The sequence below is a fragment of the Diuraphis noxia genome, unplaced genomic scaffold, assembly GCF_037042655.1.
Source record: "Diuraphis noxia isolate RWA-SAM2 unplaced genomic scaffold, SU_Dnox_SAM2 contig0002, whole genome shotgun sequence".
In the NCBI taxonomy this organism is placed as follows: Eukaryota; Metazoa; Arthropoda; class Insecta; order Hemiptera; family Aphididae; genus Diuraphis; species Diuraphis noxia.
Window position 1 is genome coordinate 76,776,372 of NW_028301712.1, and position 23,989 is coordinate 76,800,360.

At 33.9% G+C, this 23,989-nt stretch overlaps 1 protein-coding gene across 1 annotated transcript in view; it reads left to right on the forward strand.

The window, feature by feature from the left end:
* The window catches only part of Tet (Ten-Eleven Translocation (TET) family protein), a 46,416-nt gene that overhangs the window by 13,701 nt on the left and 8,726 nt on the right, over positions 1–23,989 (forward strand). The window contains exon 3 of the mRNA XM_089218696.1: positions 13,895–13,969. Within this exon, the coding sequence (XP_089074822.1) occupies positions 13,895–13,969 (75 nt within the window). The remainder of the gene's footprint in view (positions 1–13,894; positions 13,970–23,989) is intronic.

The window sequence follows — 23,989 nt, forward strand, 5'->3', positions numbered from 1 at the left end:
CTCGCGGTTTACCTATGTTATTAAAATAACAATAATGTACGCCTAAGAAACGAAATGTCTGTATAGGTACCTACCAAACCAAACCTACCTAAATTGAGTATAATAGATCAATGTATTATAAAAATTGTATAGTATTCGTATAATGCAAAATTTGGGTATAGCCACGCGTCGGGGATGATTTTATAGGATAAAAAACAAATAATAACAAAAAAGAGACGACCCCCGTGTCGTCTCCGGCCGGATGTCTCGTCAAATCGACGAGTTGGACGAGGGTCAGTGGCCGTGGATCCACACGGCTAGACAACACAATAATGCTTGTATACATACCACGGTCGAGGGACGTCTCACGTGACGGTGGCGGCGGCGATCCGTTCAAAGGTCCCTGACCACGCGTCTACGTCGTCGCGTGGTCGGCGCTGTCTCCGCCCCTCGTTTAACCCTCAGGCGAACGAAGGGGACCTGTATATACATGTAACTATATTACTATATACTACTGTCTTCTACTATTACTACTACGTCTACTACTCGTACTACTACTACTACTGCTACTACTACTACTACGGCTACTACTACTACAACTAATAATACCGACTGTTACTGTTACTACTATACGTTCTCGATGATTACCTATATTATACTGTACATATAAATATCACGCTCTACCACCTAGAACCCTAATTAAAACGTAGGACGTCTTGATGCATCGTCTGCTGATCGGCGTCCTTGTCCAAGGACGATGACAACCACGACGATTAAGACAGCTTTATCTGGCTATCTATAATAATATTATAATTTATAATATATAGACGCGTCTCCCCCGTTATTATAGTGGGGCCATTATTGAATTGTTCTTACGTTTGTGGAACACGATAAATATATACGCGATGACTTTGGCGCATGCGCAGTATTATTTATTTTCGTCACAAGTTGATTATAATATATTAGTAATATTATATTTTGTGTAATATAATAAATTAATATAATATATATAATCGAATGGCTTACCGAAACGGCACGTTGTACGTACGCGAGCACGCACGCACTCACGCACGCACGCATCAACGCTGTTGCCGTGTATAATACGCGCGCACCGGTGAAATACCACGCGGTGGAGGGTGGCTGGCGGGGGCACACCGCCACCACCGGTACAAAACGGCGGCGACGGCAGCTGTCGCCCAGGGATCCGCGGCTGTCCAAGGGTGTCTAAAATGCGCGCGCTCGCAGCAATCGGCCGTCGGTCGAGAACCGTTTACCGGGACGTAGTGCGCGCGTTTCGTTTCGGCTGGTCTCTCCGTGAGTCGCAAACGGTTGGGCTAGGCGCCGGCCGTTTTGCGCGGTAACTGCATGTACCGCCGGCCACGCCGCGTCGCCCGCTCTGAGCAGCCCTGGCCCGCAGGGTACAATACAACAACATAATGCACACGCGGCGTGCACGGCATAGTACACTACTCGGTCGCTCACACACTCACTCACACACGCACAAATATACGCAAGCGAGTGCGTACACACGCGCGCGCTCACACAAAAGGGAGGTGTGCATAAGAACAGCTGTCAGTGTATACAGCGGCGCGGCGGCGGCCATGTTGTCGATCCTTTTCAAAATGTCTCTTTAGCCAACACGCGGCACACGCACGCACACAACTTTTCGTATATCACACATATACACTCACACACTCACACACACACTCACGCACGTAGAGTATATATAATATTATTATATGCCGTAACTTAACACCACCGCCGCCTGGTTGCCGGATTTCCGACGTACTGTGTGCGTATGTATACGACAATAAGATCCTGAATAAACGGCCGTGCGTGTACCGGTTTTCGGTTTGGAAACTTCATCGCGTATATTATGTAAATATATACATGTACATGTATTGGTAGATATATAGAGATATAAGTACATACGAAACCAACGTCGTGGTGGGCTTGCGGTGATGTGTCTGAATTTGAAGGGCTTTCGGGTGGAAAATTTGCTGTGTGCGACGTTATTAATATAATAATATATTATTCGAATATTATGTGTCTCGATAAAAAAGACAAAAAAAAAAAAATAACAGGATCACCACACGTGTGTGTAAATAACGTCAGTGCAGAATTATAGCATTGATATTAATGTTTTCTTATATATATATAGATATATTATTATCATTCATCACTCATAATAATACATATACATGATGCAAGAATGTAAGATACATATTATATTGGCAATCCGTATACCTACAGAGTTATTTGACCAATTACCGTCATCTGTATTTCACTGTGATTCGTATAGCGATATTCTAATATTTTACAACATTATAGCATTGTGTTTTATCAAAGTCATCGAGATTATTTACAACAGTTCTAAATAAAAATGGGTTTCTTACATCAGACATGCAGATTACAATATATATAACAGTTTGATTGGGGAATTTCCTTAGTATGTAGGTGATTTGCAGATTCACTAAAAAGTTAAACGCGCTTAAACCTTGCCAATCGTTATTAAATGTTTTCTTTTTTCTATAGAACGCTCTTATTATATAGTATTTTCACTATTTTGGTAACACTAAATCTTCCAAAGGAATATACAATATTATTTGTACTATATTATTACGCGATGGCTTTTAAACGATTTTTTCTCATGCGTTAGATCTCAACTCTTATTGATTTTGATTTTTATCAACAATGTGTATTATACTGGAGTATATGTTACATTTTACTACTGTTTCGTCGAACTGTTAAACAATTTTCCTACGCTAATAATTTAATCGGATGGTAGGTAGTTTTTTTTAGTTGTTGCGATGATTATTATTTAGTCTGATTTATTTATGGATGCAATTGAGGTCAAGAACATCGTAAGCTCCATATTTAAAGCGACAAAATAATAATCATAAAAATAAAAAACAAATCAAATCCATTCGCGGGAACCTGGGAACGGTGCAGTGCAGGCGGTTCAATTAGAGTTCGTTAGAGGCTCGGGCGAGAAACCGTCATCACGGAATGCGCCGCCGTCGGAAGGAAAAAAAAACTATATTTCGCACACGTATAGACAATATATTATTATTATTATTATTAATAATAATATTAATATACAGTACAGTATGTATGTATTATATATACCTATATTTAAAGCATAGTTTAATATAATATATGTATTTACAGAATGAGTGTGAGTGCGGAATGACTTTATAATATAATATATGTATCTGGAGGGGTCCGGGGGTTGTTCGGGGGGAAGGGGGGAAACTGGATCGATATAAACTGCGGCCGTTTATATTACTCTATACGTATATATATCGCGCGCATCCCTCCTGCGTCCCTTTTCCAATCACACGTACACACGCGCCCGTCCATATACATACATATATATATAAAATAATACGCATTAACATGATTCATCCGAAGCCTATTTGTCATGTACACACACACACACACACATACGCACGCACGCACGTTACGATGGAAATATATTATATATTATATTGTTCTACAACGCATATTATATAGACGATATAATTCGTTTATAAAAAACGTATATAATAATATAATACACACCGTGTTCCCAAGCGACTAATTTTTTTATTATTCGAACGATTTATTCTCCCGCTTCGTGAAAATCAATAACTGTCCAATACGCGTTATCTGCATACTATAATCAAAGCAATGATGGACATAAAATTCAAGAGACTTACGAATATCATGATTTTTGAACTCGAATCGTTGGTTGTTCACGATATAGGTATTATAACCATGTTTTTTGGAGAAAAATGTACACAGCAAAGTATTCTTGATTAAATTTGCAAGGGACATCCTATTGGTTTAAACATGTAAAGTTTTATTTGTATATTGACGGAGTGTATTGATGGAGACTTAAATGATGGCAAAGACTGTATTATTTCGTCTAATATATACATACATATTATATAGGTACCTACCACTGCTGTACTGTGCGTAATCGTAATGATATCGTAATGATGTTAGTGCAGTGTAGTTGACGTGATAGTCGTGGTAGTCACAAGTCAAATAGGTACACGGAGAAAAAGATAAACGCTTATCGGAACCGTGAATTGTAAATAGCGTCGACGACGACGGTATTGTTTGGTTAATGTAGGTGTTATAGATAATAATATAATATTATTATATCTATAGACATTTTTTTATTTATTATTTTATATTTAACGTGTACATATACCACAACATCGTATTTGTTGAGAAACGCATTCCAAGATATTAAAATTCCCATCCCCACGACGATCGATAGAGACTTTTGAGAAACTCGTTCCTATATTAGTAGTGTATGATAATGTACCTACATCTATCGTATATACATAGTATACGTATATCATACATTCTTTATGTTGACGTTATTCTCTCACTAAAACTAGTTTAGCAAAACGAATATCTGTTGTTGTTAGACCTTTTCACACAGACTTTAAAAATTATTCTAAATATCTTATATGTAGTTATGGGGTAGAGCCGTAGAGATAGAGGTTAGGGGTAGATACCTATATATAATACCTATATAACTTTTGAATTTTGAATTAGTTTTTCGTTGTTAATTTTTTATTTTACTTCAGCAACTATTCTATATATAGATATTTTTAATTCATTTCTCAAACGACAATAAATTATTATCTTTGAATTTGTAGTTAAAGTTACACTCTTAATGATGTAAATATTATATGCTTAAAATGTCTTTTAGGTACCTATAATACTACTAGTTACCCATAGCTCCATAGCTACACACATTATATTATTTTTATTAATTATGACATTGCAAATTATTATTTTTCATTTAATACGAGGATGTATGTAAAGTTGTTTGTCGGATTCAAGAGTCTTATTATTTACAAATTGTACCTATCTATTACGCATTTTAGCAACTTGCGTCTTTATATTATATTATACTGTGGGAACGTTGGATTATAAAAATACCAAATAATATTCCTTAAATTGAAATTACCAACCTTTTATGGGTATTCAAATTTCAAAAAAATGCAGCACTGAGTTTCAAAAACAGACACAAACAGGAAAAAGGATGTACCTCATTGCGCGTAGGCGGCGCCCGCCCGTATTAGGTTTCCATCTCATATATCTCACGCTGTACATATATTATCTAGAAATATCTATATGAATATTTGTATAATATTGTATACATGTGATAAATTTTAAAGTTAATTATTAAGATTACATCCAAAAAAATTACTTATACGCAATTTTCGATTTTTTGTTTGATATCCAAAAACTAAGACCACACATTTTACCGATCACGTAAGAGGTGAAGAAGCTTCGTATAGTTCGTATGAACATATTGATATGATCATATACATAAACTAGTTGGACTACATTTCAATGACTATGTAAACGAAAGGGAAAAAAAAAATTAAAAAAACACATACACACAAGCACATAATAATATGTGAAAAACCAGTTATCACATAACGCGTATCATTATGTCGCCTCGAGGCTGAAATAAATTATAACAATACGATGAATGGAATATGCTTGTGAAAAATTATTCAACCCCTTTTAGAAACGTACTTCGGTAAAAGAGATTGAGTGAGAGAGAAGTTAAATAGTGGGTAGTTGTTTTCTCACCAATTCGCCATTTTATGCTAATGACACACTCACACACTGGTTTTTGTACTCTTCTTCTTTATTTTTTTGGATCAAAGAAACCCACTTACCCACATAATATATCGAGAGAAATATTCAAATATATATATATATATATTTAATGTAAACTGGCATTTTAATTTTGACTTCAAAAAAGAAGGGTCGTGTGTATTACATTGCATTGCACTGAGAGAGGTAGAGAATCTTAACGGTCTAAAATCATTATTCTCTTTTTAGTAATGAATAATAATTATTTGCCTGCATAATTTTTTTTGAAATATCTAACGAGTTCTATAATATATGATATTATGATGGGTTTCAAAATCAACAGCTATATGATAGTAAACCGTGAAACGACCCGGAAAATGATTCACGGTTAAATTTAGTCGAAAATTGTTTGATTACGAAATGCTGTGTCAAAAAGTATTTACATTTTAAATCACAAATGCAATGGCAGGCGACAAATATTCAGTTGCGTAAATATGGCGCCAGAGGCTAAGGACGTAGTAGTGTTACGTACCGGATGTTTCATTTGCTTGTAATATTCTCAAACGAACGGTATTTTTTATACTTATTTTTTACGAAAATATCATCGGTAGAACTTAAAAATATATAAATAGTATGATAGTATATTATAAAATGACATCATGAACTAAATCAAACCGCGTGCGTTATGCGTCATATTCATATATTATTTATTCCGAGACTTTGTTACGTAGTACCTATATATTCCGATTGCAGGAGGCCACGTCGTGATTAAAATATTTAATTTAAATTTATAATGAGTTTTAAAAATTAGATTTATATGTAAGCAATAAATTTTCCAAGCTATTTAAGTAGGACAACTTACACATGATGCATGTATATAATAATATGTATACAATAATCACCCCCTCATTCGTCGTATTATTTCCTAATCGAAAACGCGCATTGGGGTTGACACTTGAAATCAAAAGTCAGTAATTCGTATATAATATTATGCTCGGCCCGTCGATAAGGGGTAAACAATTGATAATCGTTCAACCCCCTCAATACGCAAGAGGCACAGGAGAGGCGTATAAGTATACAGTGCACCCTAGCTAAAAAAAAAAAAAAAAACGTGTGACATTTATAATTGCACACCTCTTGCTCGAGTTCAGAAAAATTACCGTCGTAAAAAGAGCAAAAGTAATTCGGTTAACTCTTTCAAGGTTTTACGAGGAATTTCTTGTATAGATTTTATATATTATATATATAATCGAACTGACATCGCGGTCGAGCCGTTGCATCCAAAAACGATATTTGGAGAATAAATCCGCGGTGATAACGGTATTTTTTATAATAGGTACGTATAGGCACGGAAGAAAAAGGTGTGTTAGCCCCGTTGTATATATCTATTATATTCACACATATTTAATATATATGTATATTGTATACTGAACATGCAAACAAAACAAATGCGGAAAAAACCGTTGGGCTAACTATGCGAGGACGGTGTGTATAAAATTACATGATGAAAAAAAATATATATATATATATAATAATAATAAAACCATATAGACCTTAGAGGTGCCTATAATACTTGTAACGGCAGCGGATACATCGAAAACGGTGGCCAGGTGGCCCTCAGTAAAAACGATGATGAACAGCTGCATATATTCGTGTGTGTCGCCGCTGATGCGTCTGACAATAATTCATTTTTGTTCTCTCTCTTTCACTCATCTATGTCCCTCTCTCTGTCTGTCTCTCTGTCTGTCTGTCTGTCTTTCACACAGACACAAACACACATACACACACACACACGTACGCACGCACACACACATACATTATTCCATCTCTGTCGATAGTATTCTCTTTTTCACATTTTATTTCTCTCTCTCTCTCTTTTCACATACATTTGCTCACATAAAATATCTATTTGTTTCTTTTCCACTCAGCTTGCATCGGTCCAGTGTAAATAATTCAATTTTACTGCCGTTGAAAATATTTCCCGCCATTTTTAACCGAAATTTGGCAAATTCGATTTTTACAAATTAAAAGCAGATGTCTCGTCGTCGTATCTGATTCTAACCGTGATACATATTCATTGAATATATTATCATAATAATGTACCTGATAATACCATAAATACCTAATATATTCATTCTCATTATATACTTACCGTTCAAACTTCGATTAGCAATAACAATATTATAATAAAATAATTAGTTTAATTACCTTTCTATCTTACGATGTTTTAAAATTATTAATTTTATTGCATTCAAATTGACGTACAAAAAATTACGTATCTCCACAGGCCACAGCGAATAAGGGAGAATATGCTTGCACTCACACATATAATAATATATGTATACGTATACCAATGATACAAACTTCAATAACATTATAGCACCATATTCACTTTACACTTTAACAGTTTATAGTATGTATTTATGTAATATTATACACATATACACTAAAGTGTGTAATGTGTATACTGTATACATCACATGACTTATAGTAGAATATGTAAGTTTAAGGGTGTACCTAAATTGATTTTTTCCCCTCCGATGAGCATTCACGGCTAAACACGTAAATGTTAAATGTTCCATACAAATACTACGATGCATCGCGTATTTCTGGTTATAAAGTGAAAATGTAATCTCAACATATTATTAAACTTTTATGAAAAAATATTCAATCACTCTATATCATATAGGTAATATTTGTTTGCTGTTTGCTATATATTGGCACCAATGCTGAAATTTGTATGATTTATTTCTTTTACTTTAACTATTTCACCGATCGTATACAAATTTAACAAACGCAATCAATCCGTTTTAAAAAGTTTTTAACTTTTAAGCACCGCGATTAAAAGAAATTGTATTAATATTTAAATATGTATTGTGTTTTTCAATGGTTGTAATTTATAAATAATAATCAATATTATCGATTCATGAATCTAAAGGTATCTATACGTATTTTATTTCGAAATTTTATTATTTCTATTTATCGATTATAGGTAGTATGATATCATTATAAAATCCAGTATGTTATACAATACAATAAAAATGAATATTTCAATAAATATCGCCATAATATTTATTACTAATTTCGAGTTTGACTCGTTATGATAAATTTTGAAAAAACTAGGTTTTTATTTTGAAATAGGTACCTAAATAATACCACGGTTTCCCCTGCATCGAGTCGTTCGGATTTTTGGAGTAATATCAATACCCACACCTAACTTTTATTCAATTTGAATGGTCAACATAAGAGAGAATCTGCTTAAGCTCAACCATATATTAACCAAAAGGTCATTCCACGTAATAACTATAATACAATAATATTAAAAGCGCGCGGTTTGCGCATCAGATTGTGCAACATCAAAGTTTAATTTTTGGGCGGGAAACAGAAAAGTGTACGAAGCACATCAACTGTACACGGGATCGCGATCGTCAAAGTGAGCGACGTTTAAGCGCTCGTACTGTCGTTGTAAACAATCGCACGCTAAGGTTAAAGGGTAAGAACCCCGTCGCGGGGTGTTTGTGTATATTTTTTTCCGGTCCAGCGTGCGTATCGCGCGCGCGCTCGCGCTGACGTATCCAACCGCTCGTCCGCGTTTTCAAGTTCACTCGGACAGCCGCGCTCGAACGCCGGCGCGACCGGGCGGATCGCACGTGGTACCGGCGCCGCGGTCGCCGTCGTCGTTGGGCGGACACCACGTGGGTGCGGCGCGCGTATCGCTCCGCGTGTGCATGTGAATAAAGTATTGATTTTATGCGTGTTGGCCGACCCCCGCTCGCCAGTCCGCCGACCACCCACCACCCGCCGACCGTAAAAAGTCGCGTGCGTGTGATTCATCGCTGCTGCCGCCGCCGCGGCTTCTCTTCCCCTTCGCGACGTCCCGCCGATGCGTTCTCTACTTCTCTCGCCATCACACCGACGACGACGCCGCCGCCGCGCGATCAATTTTTTTCACCGTCGTCGTCTCCAGGCGATAATATCAGCGGACAGACGACCCTCGCGGTGGTGGCGCATATATTTTTTAAATCGCCGTGCGAGTTATATTTTGTTATTATAACAAAATAAGAGCGATCTGCTACGGCAATGATCATGTCCATCGATGTGAATTGGTTTTTGAGGTTCGCAAACAACTCATAGGTCAATCATTATTTTAATTTGTTCATGCACAATTTTCCGATTCCCGACTTAATACATATCGATAATTTTGAATAATTATAAATTAGTACCTACAGCGCTATTTGTCGCCAATAACCACCACCGACTCAAGTCCGTGAATGAAACGACTCTTCACTATTTTCACATGGATTCATTTGACAATCTCTTTTCCCGTAATACGATAATATTTCATAATAAATAAAGCCTGAGCCAAAGTTTGAAGTTTTGGATGACAGACGCAGCGCGCGCATTTCCGTATTTACTGACGAGCAGAATTGCATGTTATGATGATGCGCGTTTGATAATATATATATATGCATTATTTATGATGAAAGCAGTTAGCTTTGATCTGCATTTTATTTTCGATTATTTTCTGATATTTATTTATTTTGTGCGTCTGATGATGGTAGTTGTTTTTAATACTCATACACTCGTTCAATAAAACAATATTACGTAGTGCGCCTAGCAAAACGTAAAATAATAACATATAACGATATAACTGCAGCATATGCTTTGCAATAATTGAACTCTAATTTACGGGCCCGCTTAATTCGTTTTTAAAAGTTTTTTTTCGTCCCATGTATTATTATTGTTATAATTATTAAACAATTTTGATCTCAATGTAGGCATATTATTACGTAAGCGCGAAAATATTAGTATAATAATATAATATCTTTGGCGAAAGGTCTTTATAGTTCTGCGGATTCTAGAGACATGACTATTTGTGAGACTATATATCATACGTAGTACCATCGCGGTGAGTTTGCACCAGAACAATCAAGTGAATTAACCATATTATAATATACCGAAACCGATCATAATAATATGTTTTCGTAAATATTGAAATAAATATAATTTTATATTCAAACTAAAAATATAATTTTAATACTATTATAAATTGTTAGTATGCACAATGCACTCGCATTAGTGTTTTCGATGACGCGTGGAAACGAATTTCTTGAATCACTGGCCATGCGAATTATATAGACTGCTTCCACGGCGTGTACTCGTAGTTTCCATGCACAACATTTTCGCCGTAAACCGTTCCGGCGGCACTAGATTCGATATATATTTATTTAGTTTTTCGTACACAAGCGCAAAACTAGGGGTTGATGTGTAACATATATAATATATATAGTATATACACATACTATTCGTCGGGTGTACGTATGCGCACGCGCGCTCCCGAGTTCTTCCGGTGATGTTACTACCAATTTCGATCGTCTACGCATCGCGTTCTCGGCGCTAGAGTAGGATGAGTCACGGCCACTACTGTATACGTAAACATAATACATATATACATACATTATACATATATATATATGAACTTGCAGGGAAACAATGCTGCAATAGTGAATATAGATATATAGGCACATTGCCACCGTCGTAATTATTTAGTAGATCGACTTCGGGATCGAGTGGAATTGTGGGTATAGTAACGACTTATAGTTGAATATTATTTTATTATTATACAACTATAAATGGATTCATGATTATATTTTTTGTTACATTTTTATAGGTTCTCGTCAACTTTTAATGTTTATAAAATAACTGTAGTCATATTATATAAGTTAAGTATATAACTTATATATTATACATAACATAATATAATATAAGTATATATGTATTTTATAGGATTAGGATCTAATAATATATATTATTATACCTAGTATTTGTTTTAGTAAATACCTGCAGGAAAATATTGATGCCGAACAATGAAATAAATCTGATAATCACGATTCGGCGGGCTTAAATGTGTAGGTATAATATAACCTACCTACTGAAGATCTCCGACTTGAATGAAAATAAAAACAGCATGTAATTTTTAATAGGGTTTGACGATGAACTACACATTTATACATTTAGGTGAGATTATAAAATACAGACGGCGAGACGATGTTGTGTTTATATTTTATTTCTTAGGTCGCGCCCCGAGTACGTATAGAAAAGGGTTTATTCGAAAGAAATTGACTGTTTGAATTCGTGTGCGAATAATAGACTGTTATTTTCCTGTTATACTCGTGTGCTTCATCACTCATACTACGGCGACTATCACCACTACTAGGTACTACAACTTATAAGTTATATTAATATTATTAATAATACTACTTCTACCAGTGGCGTGTCCAGATATTTTTAATGGGGGAAGGAATTTATAAATAATTTATAAATATTTTACAATAACTTTTTGCTAATAATTAATAAAAAGTATTGAGTAATGCGACTTTAAAACAGCTTTTATATAACTAATAAGTTGTTTTCTGTAGGTCGACAAAAAAAGACAATGGAGTGGGATGTAAACCCTAACCTTCCCTCCTCAGCATGCCAATGACTACTACTACTACTACTACTACTATCTACTACTACCGCTACTATACTATGATACTATTACTATTTAGTATTTACTACTAAGCTATTACTCCAACCGGTATAAGGCGGCCCGTTCAGTCAAGTCATATATTATCACGCCGTGGTCGTGAATGTATATAGTATAATAATTATATTATCGCGCGGCAGATGGGTGCCAGATGTCAATATATACACTGCACATATTATAACATACATATATACTACATGCGATATACGTAAACCCATGCATATAATACCTACATACGTGCAGTGTATATGTATATAACTATATAAGTATAATAAGTATATAATACATATATTTTATATTATTATATATGTATTATGTATACGAAATATATATATATATTATAATAATATAATATATTATGCGATCTAGACTGACATATGCGACGGCGACGGCGGTAGACGCTCGATGACCTTACCGTAACGCAATATAATAAACATGGAATATAGACGTCGTCTGTTGCCTGTACAGGACACGTGAAAAAAGGTCCAAAATTAGACTGTACACGCTCTTGTGTGCTTGTGCGCGAGAGTATAGTTGCACTTTCGCGCACCCTAATGACTCGACGACTGTGTAAAAAGGATAATCACTGAACGGACGGGCTAAACACCCATCATCAGCCATCGCCAATATATCGCTAATATTTACCTTTTTAAATAATTTGATAGGTATGACATGCATTATGCACTTGGTTTTTTTTTTTATTATTTAAAAAATTACAGGCTTCCACTTCTACGGTTATTAGCCAACATTTTTTTTTTTTTTTAAATAAAAAACAGATTTGATATTTAAATATGTATACAATTGAAAAGAAAAGAAAAGATATAAGAAACAAATATTTACATGTTTACAGTTTAATTATTAATTGTATTTACATGGTAGATTGGCTAAGTCAGAATTTGTTGATGAGATATGCACTTAGTATAATCGTAAATATATCATGTGCACAGTTTTCATCTTCTGTCCGGTATTGTTACAGCCTTACGGGGCTTACCCGAAATCGCACTGAGGACCCATCTACAATAATAACAACACCCCAAGAATATAATATTATGCATTTATATATACTAATTACTAAGTTTATTTTAATTTTTAAACTATTATAGTTTTTACTAAATTCAATAAGGAATTTTTATTTTCTATTGAATTATAGAATAAACGAATTATTGAAATTACTTTTTCGTTGAATTAATTTTAATTGTTATTGAAAATGTACATTACATAATTTATTAAAAAAAATTCCAATTTTTCAATAATGTCAACCGGTTAGTTGCAATACCTATAAACTTAAGTGCAAAGATGTAACAAACGTTAAGAAAATGATCAATCAATTATTTGTTATAACTGTTATAACTTTATTTGTGAATTCCACTCTACACTTGGGTACCTATACCGAATACGACTGGTACGACATGCACCCGATTTAATAATTGACCCGCCGGCCGTCAAACGTTTAAACCTTCCCTTTGATCAGCTTGACAAACGAAATATTAAATTGTCTTTGATTTATATCAATTACAAATTGATCGAATAAAATTATATTCCCATTCCCAGCTGCGTAGTATTATAGCGATCAATTTATGTCGTCCCTATATTATGTATTATTATTATAATTACTGTTTATAGATTATGAGAGAACTATTTATTTACCTATTACGAGTATTTATTTTGACTGCCTCAAACTAAATTCAGCGCATTACAATAATTTATGTTTTTTTTTTTTTTAACTAATTTTTTGTTTTTGTTTATTTAAGTTTATGAAATATATTGTTTCAGCACCTCCTATACCTGACCAACGAATCCTATCCTCGTGGGGAAAATCGAAGAGGGCGTGGAAAAGGAAGTCGAGCGGTATGTTTATTTTATTTTGTTTTTATTTTTTATTTATCATTTATATGGTGCTTGGTTTTTTTAATGGTTTATCTCCATTTTCCTATCATAAAATATAATATATTACTTGAACAAACTTTTTTTTTTAAATAATATAAATAAAATATCAATATTTAAAACAAACGAAAATCACGTAATATTTATTGTAATCGGTCGTGCTCTGTAGTGACGTACTGGCATCTAGTGCTTTGAGTAGTAACTATAGTCTATAGATGACAGGGATGGTTTGTAATGTTTTAGCTTGTAGCCCAGGAAAATCGAAAAAGAATAATGAAATTACAGAAATTACATAAATATGGTCGGGTTAAAAAGTTATAGTATATTATAATTACAGCAATGTCGTTGCCAAGAGTCAGCTCTCTAACACAATTATACACATTTGTAGATTTTCCGATAGATTTCCTAGTAGTATACATATGTTTACAATATACATTGTACATGATGTTAATTTTGTATAATAGTTTATTTACCTACTACTGTTTACCAAACTATATATTATGGTATATATACAAATTTTTCATATAAAATATCTCGAACCGACGCGTGGTGTAGACGAAAAATTATAGTGGCTCATTGGCCTACTTTGCATATAGGACATCCGACATAGGTAGATACATTATTATGACGCAGTGGTTTTCTTCTTGGAACTATCTTTTATCTTCAGCATATAAAAGGCTGAAGATTTAGATACCCGTGCCGAATGTTTTATGGGTTCAAAATGGTTAAAATGGAATATGCGGATGATGGATATGTTACAAACGTCATTACAATGTACAATGCATATTGTTCAAATCAATGTTTTTATTACATTAAATATTTAAATATTTAAAATGCATTTTACTCTGTTCGATATTTATAACGCTGCGTTTTAAGAAATAGGTAAAATAAAATAAATTTGTTTTGTATGAATTCGTCGTATTAATTAATAAATCTGAAAATGATGGAATGAATTTTATAATTTTAATATAATATTAATTTACCTATTGCATATAATATGATAATATTGCTTGTATCATGGGGATGCGATGCATTTAGAGATCGAGTGAAATCTGCGAATAAAAATTTAAAAAATGTAAAAGTGTCGATTCTTTTTGTAACTATAATAGATGCGGTTGTGTGTGTGCGCCGTTTCGTCAAAGCCATTTTGGTGAAAAACGGGTAAACAAACTCGCGATTTAGATGTTATATCTAGGTCGGGGGCGAAACATCAGCGGACATTCAGGGTTAAGGTCTCTCCACCGACGGGCCGGCGTATATGTATACAAAGGCCCGCAGGATTTTCGGAGGGGGGGGGTCACCTCTCGTCAGCGTACACATAACACAAACGAGGTTATTAGGCGAAATCCTTCTCCACCGTCGTTGGCTGCGTGCGAGGGGGTTAAAAGGGCACTTTGTTGTTGACGTCGTGGTTGTCGCCTCCGCTTCAGCCTGCACCGACACCAACTATACGCCTGCACTGCCGCTATGCATCCACTGCTACCGCCCGCGGGTGTTTTCTGCAATGGGGATGGAAAACCCACCCGCTCGTGGGTTGTCGTTTCCGTGGGGTAGGACAGTTTATGACTCTTTCGAAAAAGGGGTGGCTGCGGTGTGGTGGTCGCCGTCACCGCACATAGCGGTTTTGACGAGCGCTCCGGTGCGATGCAGGTAGATTATAAAATGTCTTTCGCGGTTGTCAACCACCGTCGTGCCTTTGTGCAAGCTCCCCTAACTATCTGTATACGTATACATAAATGCATTAATAATTTATATTGTGTATACATGATTATATATCATCAGTGTAGCCCGTATATTATACACGAGTGACCGGTGGACGACACAAAGCACTGCAAACACGGATGCCGGATCGTGTATAGTTACCATGGTACCAAGCTTCCATCGACAACGTTAAATTTATTCTTTGACGTAGTGAAACGATCGGAGGGTTGGTCGCGGTTGCCCAAGAAAGACTCATCGTGTCACAGCGAATCGATCGGTCGACGATTGTACAAGTCTTGAGTCTGCATCAGATGACGACGCCTGCTGCAGTGTGCGGCTTTCGCATGCGTTATTTATTATTACATAATATCCTGGCCACCCCTATAGGTTGATTAGGAGTTACGTGGTTGGCTGGGGGTGAGGTGCGAGAACCATCGTGTATATTCATCAAGACCGCTGGTTTCACCCTCTTATTTGTAGTAATTGCCCTGAGCACACGTTTTTGCCTCGCGGTAATTACGCTAGCACACGCGAAATTCAATTCCTTGGACAAACGTCCGCTGACGACAGACTCGGAGGGTAGGTGGAAAACGCTCACCCGAAAAAACTAATCACTCGTTTTGTAAACACGACAACGTAATTGAATAATCCGGTGGCGTACGTGAAATAGGTGTGACGGTTAGGGTTTGTATCATTTTTTTTCCGCGATAAAATAACGTTTTAGTGATCTTTTCCCTTGTCCCCCAGACATGATAATTTATTAATATAATAAAATTGTTGTATCGTAAGCCCACCCAAATTAAGCCCATTGATTGCTTCAAAAAATCCGATTGGTAACACTGCCTGTACGGGGGCTCATCGGTCGATTTTTCTACCCAACATTCTATGCAAGCGCCGCGTTTATATTCGATAAGCAATCAAACTTACGCGTTGGTACGCTTTTTTGTGTTAATGCACGACACGCGGCGTCTCGAGAGAATCGGAAGGCGGCGGGTCGAAAATATTCTTTCATAATTATTGTACATAAATAATTTATATAATGTTATATAATTTCACGAGATTGTGATATATTATTTAAACGGAGACATTTCGTATTATGCGATGACAAATCATGACAAGTTTTCTACAAAACTTATTTTTTAATGTAATTTGCAGATCGACGTAATTTCACATTTTAATTTATGTGGTGGCAAATATCAACGCGATGACAGAGTAGCCGAAAGGAATTAGACGTCCATAAATATTACGATGTTTTTTTTTTTTTAAATGCTTTTTTAATTGCGGTTAACTACAAAAACTGGCAATATTTTTATTGACTCGTAAAAAATTAGTATAGTTTTTATTTTTAAATTTATTCAGCGACCTTTTTTACGCATATCTACGTTAAAAATATTCTAGTTGTATAACAATTAATTTCGAGTTTTATCTAAAACATAGTATTGTAATAAACTGACCCTAGCCCATATTGCTCGTCAAATTAAAAACGACAATAGTTAGTATCCGAAATTCAATTGACGCATGTTTGATTAATTTAAATTATCGAATTCGACGATTGAAGATTGACGAATGAGTCGATTATCGTGGTACCTCATAATATGGTATTATTGTTAATTTTTTTTTTTTTAAACCATAATGCTGTTGCCTGTTGGAGTCAAATTCCATACGTTTATATTAAATGGCACTTTCGGGTATCGGAAAACTGGTACATCCGGTTATTTGATACATTTCGGAACATTGCACTTTTCGTGTTTATAATATTATAAATATATGATATTATATTTTTTTTCACTCACTATGTTCGATGGCTTCTATTGATTTTAATATTTTAAGCGCTCCTTGTGTCGTCGACAAGATGCCATGATTGTTCACGATATTCATTTCTGTCAGAGAAGATGGTATAATGTGTCATCCTCGTCGCGTCACGCCGCAGAATTATTAGATTAGAAATACGCATCTTTATTGTACACGATTTTTTTTGGTCTTATCAAAAATAGTTTGTTAAAATAAATTGGACGTCGTAAGATGATGTTTTGTCTATATGGTATCTATTAGTACCTATATAGTATATGTTATATTATATGGGCAGGTATTTTTTTGTGTCAAGAGCTATATACACATTATATTGTGTTTTAATGACTTTTATAAATATTGGTTTAAATATTAGGGTTTCAAATTTGTTAGTATAGGTACAATTAATGATTATAATTAAATATTTTAAGAAAACCATTTATTTTCGTAATAAAATTGTTAAGGTTTTACTGGTTTTACAGATATTGAACTTTAATTTGGCTGATAGTGATAGTGAATAGATAATTTTTTTATATTTCAGTTGATTTTCAAATGCTTCTGAAAAGTGAAACTAGTACGATGACATTATTAATATATTTACTAATTTAAAATAAATTAATCATAATAATACTTCTATTAAAATATTATCTGATTTAATATATAGGTAAGTTCCATTATTTCACACCAATATACTATTATTATGATTTTGTAATATTTCCATAACTGCTAATTTAGATATTACACCAATATTATCCAAAACAGATTATAAAACTTTTTATTTTATTGAAAAAAGATAAATCCATAATTGTTGTATGTTAACTAATCTTAAATATACGATTTCTTAAATTAAATTTTTTAATTTATCATTCAATACTCGTCAAAAAAACTTATACAATTTTAAGCCGTTGATACGTGTAGCCATCTAGGGGCGGTGAAAGTGTAAAATGAGACACTTATATAATACCATACATGCCTAGATTTAATAAGTGTAATATAATAATAAGTTGTAATAAAATAATAACAATTTTATCTAAATGATTTGTATTATTGCTTTATTTGAAATCTTATTTACGCTTTTAATTAATCATAATAATTATTGTGTGATATTAATTATTTATTCAAAGATTAAAACTGCTTTATGAAATAAAAAATTTTGTACCAACACACTTTTGATCCACATAATTTTAACTATTATCAAGAAGGAGTGAACGTCACGTCCAAGCGTTATAAAATATTTAGATAAGGTGGTGTATTAATATGATAATATGTAAATTACGCATGATGGCCAGACCAAATATGCGTTATGCATATTAGTTGTTCGGCCATAATAAATCGTTACAGTTTTTGACATTTCAAAATTGTTCAATAATATTATTTGATCGTTGGACACTCGTTTCACCGCTGAATGTAATCAGGCATAATATTATTATCGCGCTAGATCCGGTAAAATGAAAAATCGTTTTAAGGGGTGGATAAAAAACAAATTTTTTAACCGTGGCTGAGGCAGTCGTAAACTCATCAGATTAACAGTAAAAATATTGTTTGCTTAAAAACAAAATATAATGAAATTGGGATACAGCTGTTTGATATGCAATGTACTTTTTAATTAAAATTCTAATCGCAATTTACATTTTAAACGAATTTTAGGAAAACACAAAAATAAAGGTCATTAAATCTACCGACCGAAATCATTTTTTATTTCATGTTATTATTGTGTTTATTATAAATGCAATTACTTACATATAATAACATGGAAATCATTTTGTGGATCTTAATTATGTTGGGAGTATTGGGCGTAATGCGGAAAGTTCTGCAAACTGATTTTAATATTAGTAGGTGTGTGGAAAATTAATATTAATTCGTGTAGTCACCGCAATGTAGGTACGTGCAGTGTAAATACATTTTTGGATATTGAAAATGTCTACCCTTCAAAAATAAGAAATCAATAGTACTACAGTACTACAGTCTGCTATAAATGAATAAGTCCTTATAATAATAATGTGTTGTTATTATATGAACTGTTTTTGAACAATTACTATCATGTACAAGAAGTGGGTTTATTTTTTTATTAAACAGTTTCAAAGTAGCTTGTCATATTTATTATCGACGACGGGAGATTTTGTTTATAAATATTATCATAGCATAATATATTATGATATAGATAGAATTTGACGTATTGATGGATCTTTTTTGGAAAAACATTTTTTAATTAAACCAGTATAATAGAGGGGTAATATTGCAGGTATAATCAACAAAATGTTTAAGAACACTATAATATATGGAAAGTGAGACTAAGGGCATTAATCAAAGTGAGATTGATGTTAAAATCGTTTTAAAAAATTCTATTGTACGATGGAACTTCAGTTTATATTTCCAATTTTTTTAAATTTAATTCTAGATGTATTATTTTCGTTTGTATTACCTTTATAGGTACATACCAGATATTGGGTACTGATAAATTTTGAATATATACAATGCTACTACAAGTAAAAATTTAGTATATAATATTAAAATTACTACCAGTTTTCGTGAAAATATGATATATGAATACATCAAACACTCGAGTTTGAATGTGGAATAAGCCGGCCGATTAAAAATAAAGTCCATCAAAATGTGTACGTGCTAATGCACCGATGATATCTGAAACATTTATCAAATTTTACGTACCTATACCTAATCGAAATTTATAATATCATACAGGCATTAAATTAAAATAATTAATAACATGGTTTACATACCTATATATATATATATATATATATATATGCGATATGGTTATCCATATAATATTATAATCATATACCTATCTATATGTTGTATAGATAAACGAATGTTGACGGTGTTGTATGGAGTATCGGAATGGGTACCTATTTCGAGGTGGTGGTCGAAATGTGTATATATTATTATTATTACCTATATTATAACACTTAATTATCAGGCGACTGGTCGACGACCCGTACTCCTGATAAGTGTGTATGCGTGTAGTGACGTGACCCAAATAGTGTATACACGCACGTAATTCAGAGGCAGTGGCGGCCGGTGTGGGCGATGAGAATGCGGGGTGGAGAGGGCAGTACAACTGACTACCGCACTTTATACGATAACGTACGTTAGTAGGTATAATATTATAATAGGCAAGTGGGTACAATAATTAATGTACCTACCCATTTGTCGGTACTCGAATCGAGAGACGAATACAATATGACGACTATAATAGTGATGATAGCTATGGACTAATAATGAATGACGCGCTTTCTCGGAGACTTTTCCGGACGCTTTTCAAAACCCTTTCCGTAAATATATTCAAGCCATAGATTGTTGTAGTCGTACCATCACTGGAGAAATATTAATGTTTTTATTATTATACGTAGTAGTAAAAATACAATATCACTGTGACGACAGAGTCCGCTGCACGGCACCCGATAATTACGGCGCGCGGCCGCGGCCACACTGCGGTGGCCTCGAAGTCAGACGTGCGCGCGCGCGTCGTACGTATAATAATAATAATAATAACAATATGCACTCGCGCGTTTGGACGTCTGGAAAGGCTGGAACGGTGGCGGCTTGCCGTGGGCGGGTGGAGGACAGTGGTATTCTGATAATACCACACAGTCAGACCTCCGCTGATATCGACTGCACTCGTCGCGCGTACTCCGCCGCTGAAATCGTTTTCAAACGCATCTAATACAGCCATATAAATAATATATTCTAATCGCGTTGTATACACTCGTAAATCGCTCTTACGGCGGCCGACGAATGACGGAAACGATGGAATCGGTATCGACGACAACTATGCGTTTCTCCGAGCAAGCAAGTCCTCGCAAGCACTAGATAGGTAGGTACTATATAATACGCCGACGACGGTGGTCGAATGTGAAAACATAGCTCGCGATTGTATAATACGTATATACCTATTTGAGGAGCAAGACGAATGTGTGTCATGATTTTGGTGCAGGTTATCATAATAACTCCATTGCTGTAACTGTACGATAATAAATTAATGATTTAGTTATACCGGCGGCCACGACGATATCATATTATACTGCTGCATCAGTGGTATACATGATACCGTGGTAACTATATAGACGACAACGGTATTTATAGTAATATATTGAACATTATTAACTGGTGGGATGACGTAACACCGACTTTAGTATAATAGTATTATATAGATATCAAGTTATACTATGGTCTATAATCATAAAGGTACCCGTTTTATTGTTTTTACAAATATTCGAGTTCTTTGGCCAGCCAAATTTATATTTTTGCGAATATTATATAATATGGTAGAAGGTATACGTTCTCGAAAGGGATTTTGAGGTATAAAACATTAAGATTGGATGGCATATTTGTATTTTGACATGTATTGGGGGGGGGGGGGGGTCTAACAGCCTTAGAAATTGGTGCAATATTTTATAATTACCTATAGTATAGTATTATGCTGCAGGTGGTAAATGGTAAGGATAATAATCATCGTGGGAAACGTGAGCAATGCAACTTATAATAATTGTTAGGTGATTTTCATCTATCGTAAACCACTTTTATATATTTAACAATTTTATACGGTTAAAAACGACATTTTGAAAAAAAAAACGAATATTTTTACAATTCATAATTATTATAATTTTTTAAGTCTTAACTTGTTTGAACGAAAACATGCATTTTTAACTTCATATTTTATTATGTGTAAAACAATCATATTTTGGACGAATATTTTTATCATTTTTTTGTCTATTATATACATTTTTAAATTCGGAATTCATAGTTTTAGTTTATCCTCCGAATCTTATGCACGGCTTGTTTAAATTATGGAAGTATACAAACATATCATACTGTACGGTGGTAATCGCAGTTCAGGTTATTGATGCTTCATGGTAATTTGGTGCAATGGCCTCGCTCGCACACGTTCTACGATCGTTTATAGGTTTACTCACATACATATTACGTCGTGGTCGTCGTGCGTGTACAACACAATATATTATATTGATATATTGTACGTTGACTTCACTTACTATACTTTTATACTTAAGTAGAACGGCCTAGCGCATGCCGTGCCTTTAGTGCCTCGTGCCTACATATATATGTGTGTGTGTGTGTGTGTGTGTGTGTAATAGGTATTCAAATATTTGGGAATATATTATAATCCGGGTGATTATATAATATTATACCAGCTGATGTCAAAAGTCTGATTTACGTTTTGTTTGTTTGTACCCACAGTACTCAAACAATACTCTGGACAAGAACATTTTCAATTATTTAGGTATTTGTCCCAACATATCAATGTAATATAACTTCTTCGGCAATTAAAGGCAATATAATAGTATACAGTTTTATAATTGTATGTATATATCATAATTATATATATATACTAAATAATGTTTAATATACCTTATTCACACCATGGCCAATCTAATTTGGTAAAATACGATTGCACAAGCATAATTAAATAACCAATAAATTGAAAACCTTTAAGTGCTTGACATGTAATATAAACATAATATATATATATATATATATGTAAAAAATGGAGATTTATGATTAAATTATTCGTTTTAATTGACGAATAAAATCCTTAGAGTTTTTAAAATAATTTTAATACCAATATTATATTATAATACAATTTATAAGAATAAATTTGTTGAGTTTATATTTTATTTACTTCTTTTCATATCCAGTTGACCTATTATTTAAAATACAATAATATTATAATTGTCTATTCAATAAATCTGTTTTATTGTGGACATAAATGAAGAAGTACGTTAAAGAAAGTGTGATAAATTTAACTTTTATCAAACATTTTTAACATTAATTACAATTATTTAATATAATTAGGTACCACCATTAATTTGATTAAGTGTAAGAAAATTACGATAATTCGTTTATCTGCTGGTGTAGTTGAATGGAAGGATTTATTTATTTCGTGAATAATACTTATGGACAAATATTGAACTTTTAAAAAATTACCTATATATCATTATAGAGGTATATTAAGTAATATATCATAACAACTTAAATATTCTTTGGTTCAGTCATAATTAATAATTTTTAGATTACATACCACTGCAAAAACAATTAGAGGAATGCATTCGCTTGTGGTGCACGTTCAATATAAGAATATTATAAGTATTATATATTTTTATCGTATAAGCGTTTAGAGATAATCCAATAATATTATAGTAATCGTAATATTAAAATATATAACGATTAGCTGATAGTTGACGTTATCGTCACGCGCGGAGAGCGGTGTCCATTGTCCAAAGTCAAACAACGAGAAAGACTCTGTTCCATTCATAAATCTAAAAAACTTCCGCTGCGTATAATATTTATTATATATAAGTACCTACAATTTGGAACCCACTTTAAATAATAGATCTTTCGAGTTCCGAAAACAATGCGTTCAAAGATGTCGACCCAACTCCCCTCCAAGATACACCCTCCACCGAGCACTTATCCATTCTTTTAATGTCCCTCGGGGCTTCTAATTTGTATAGTTTA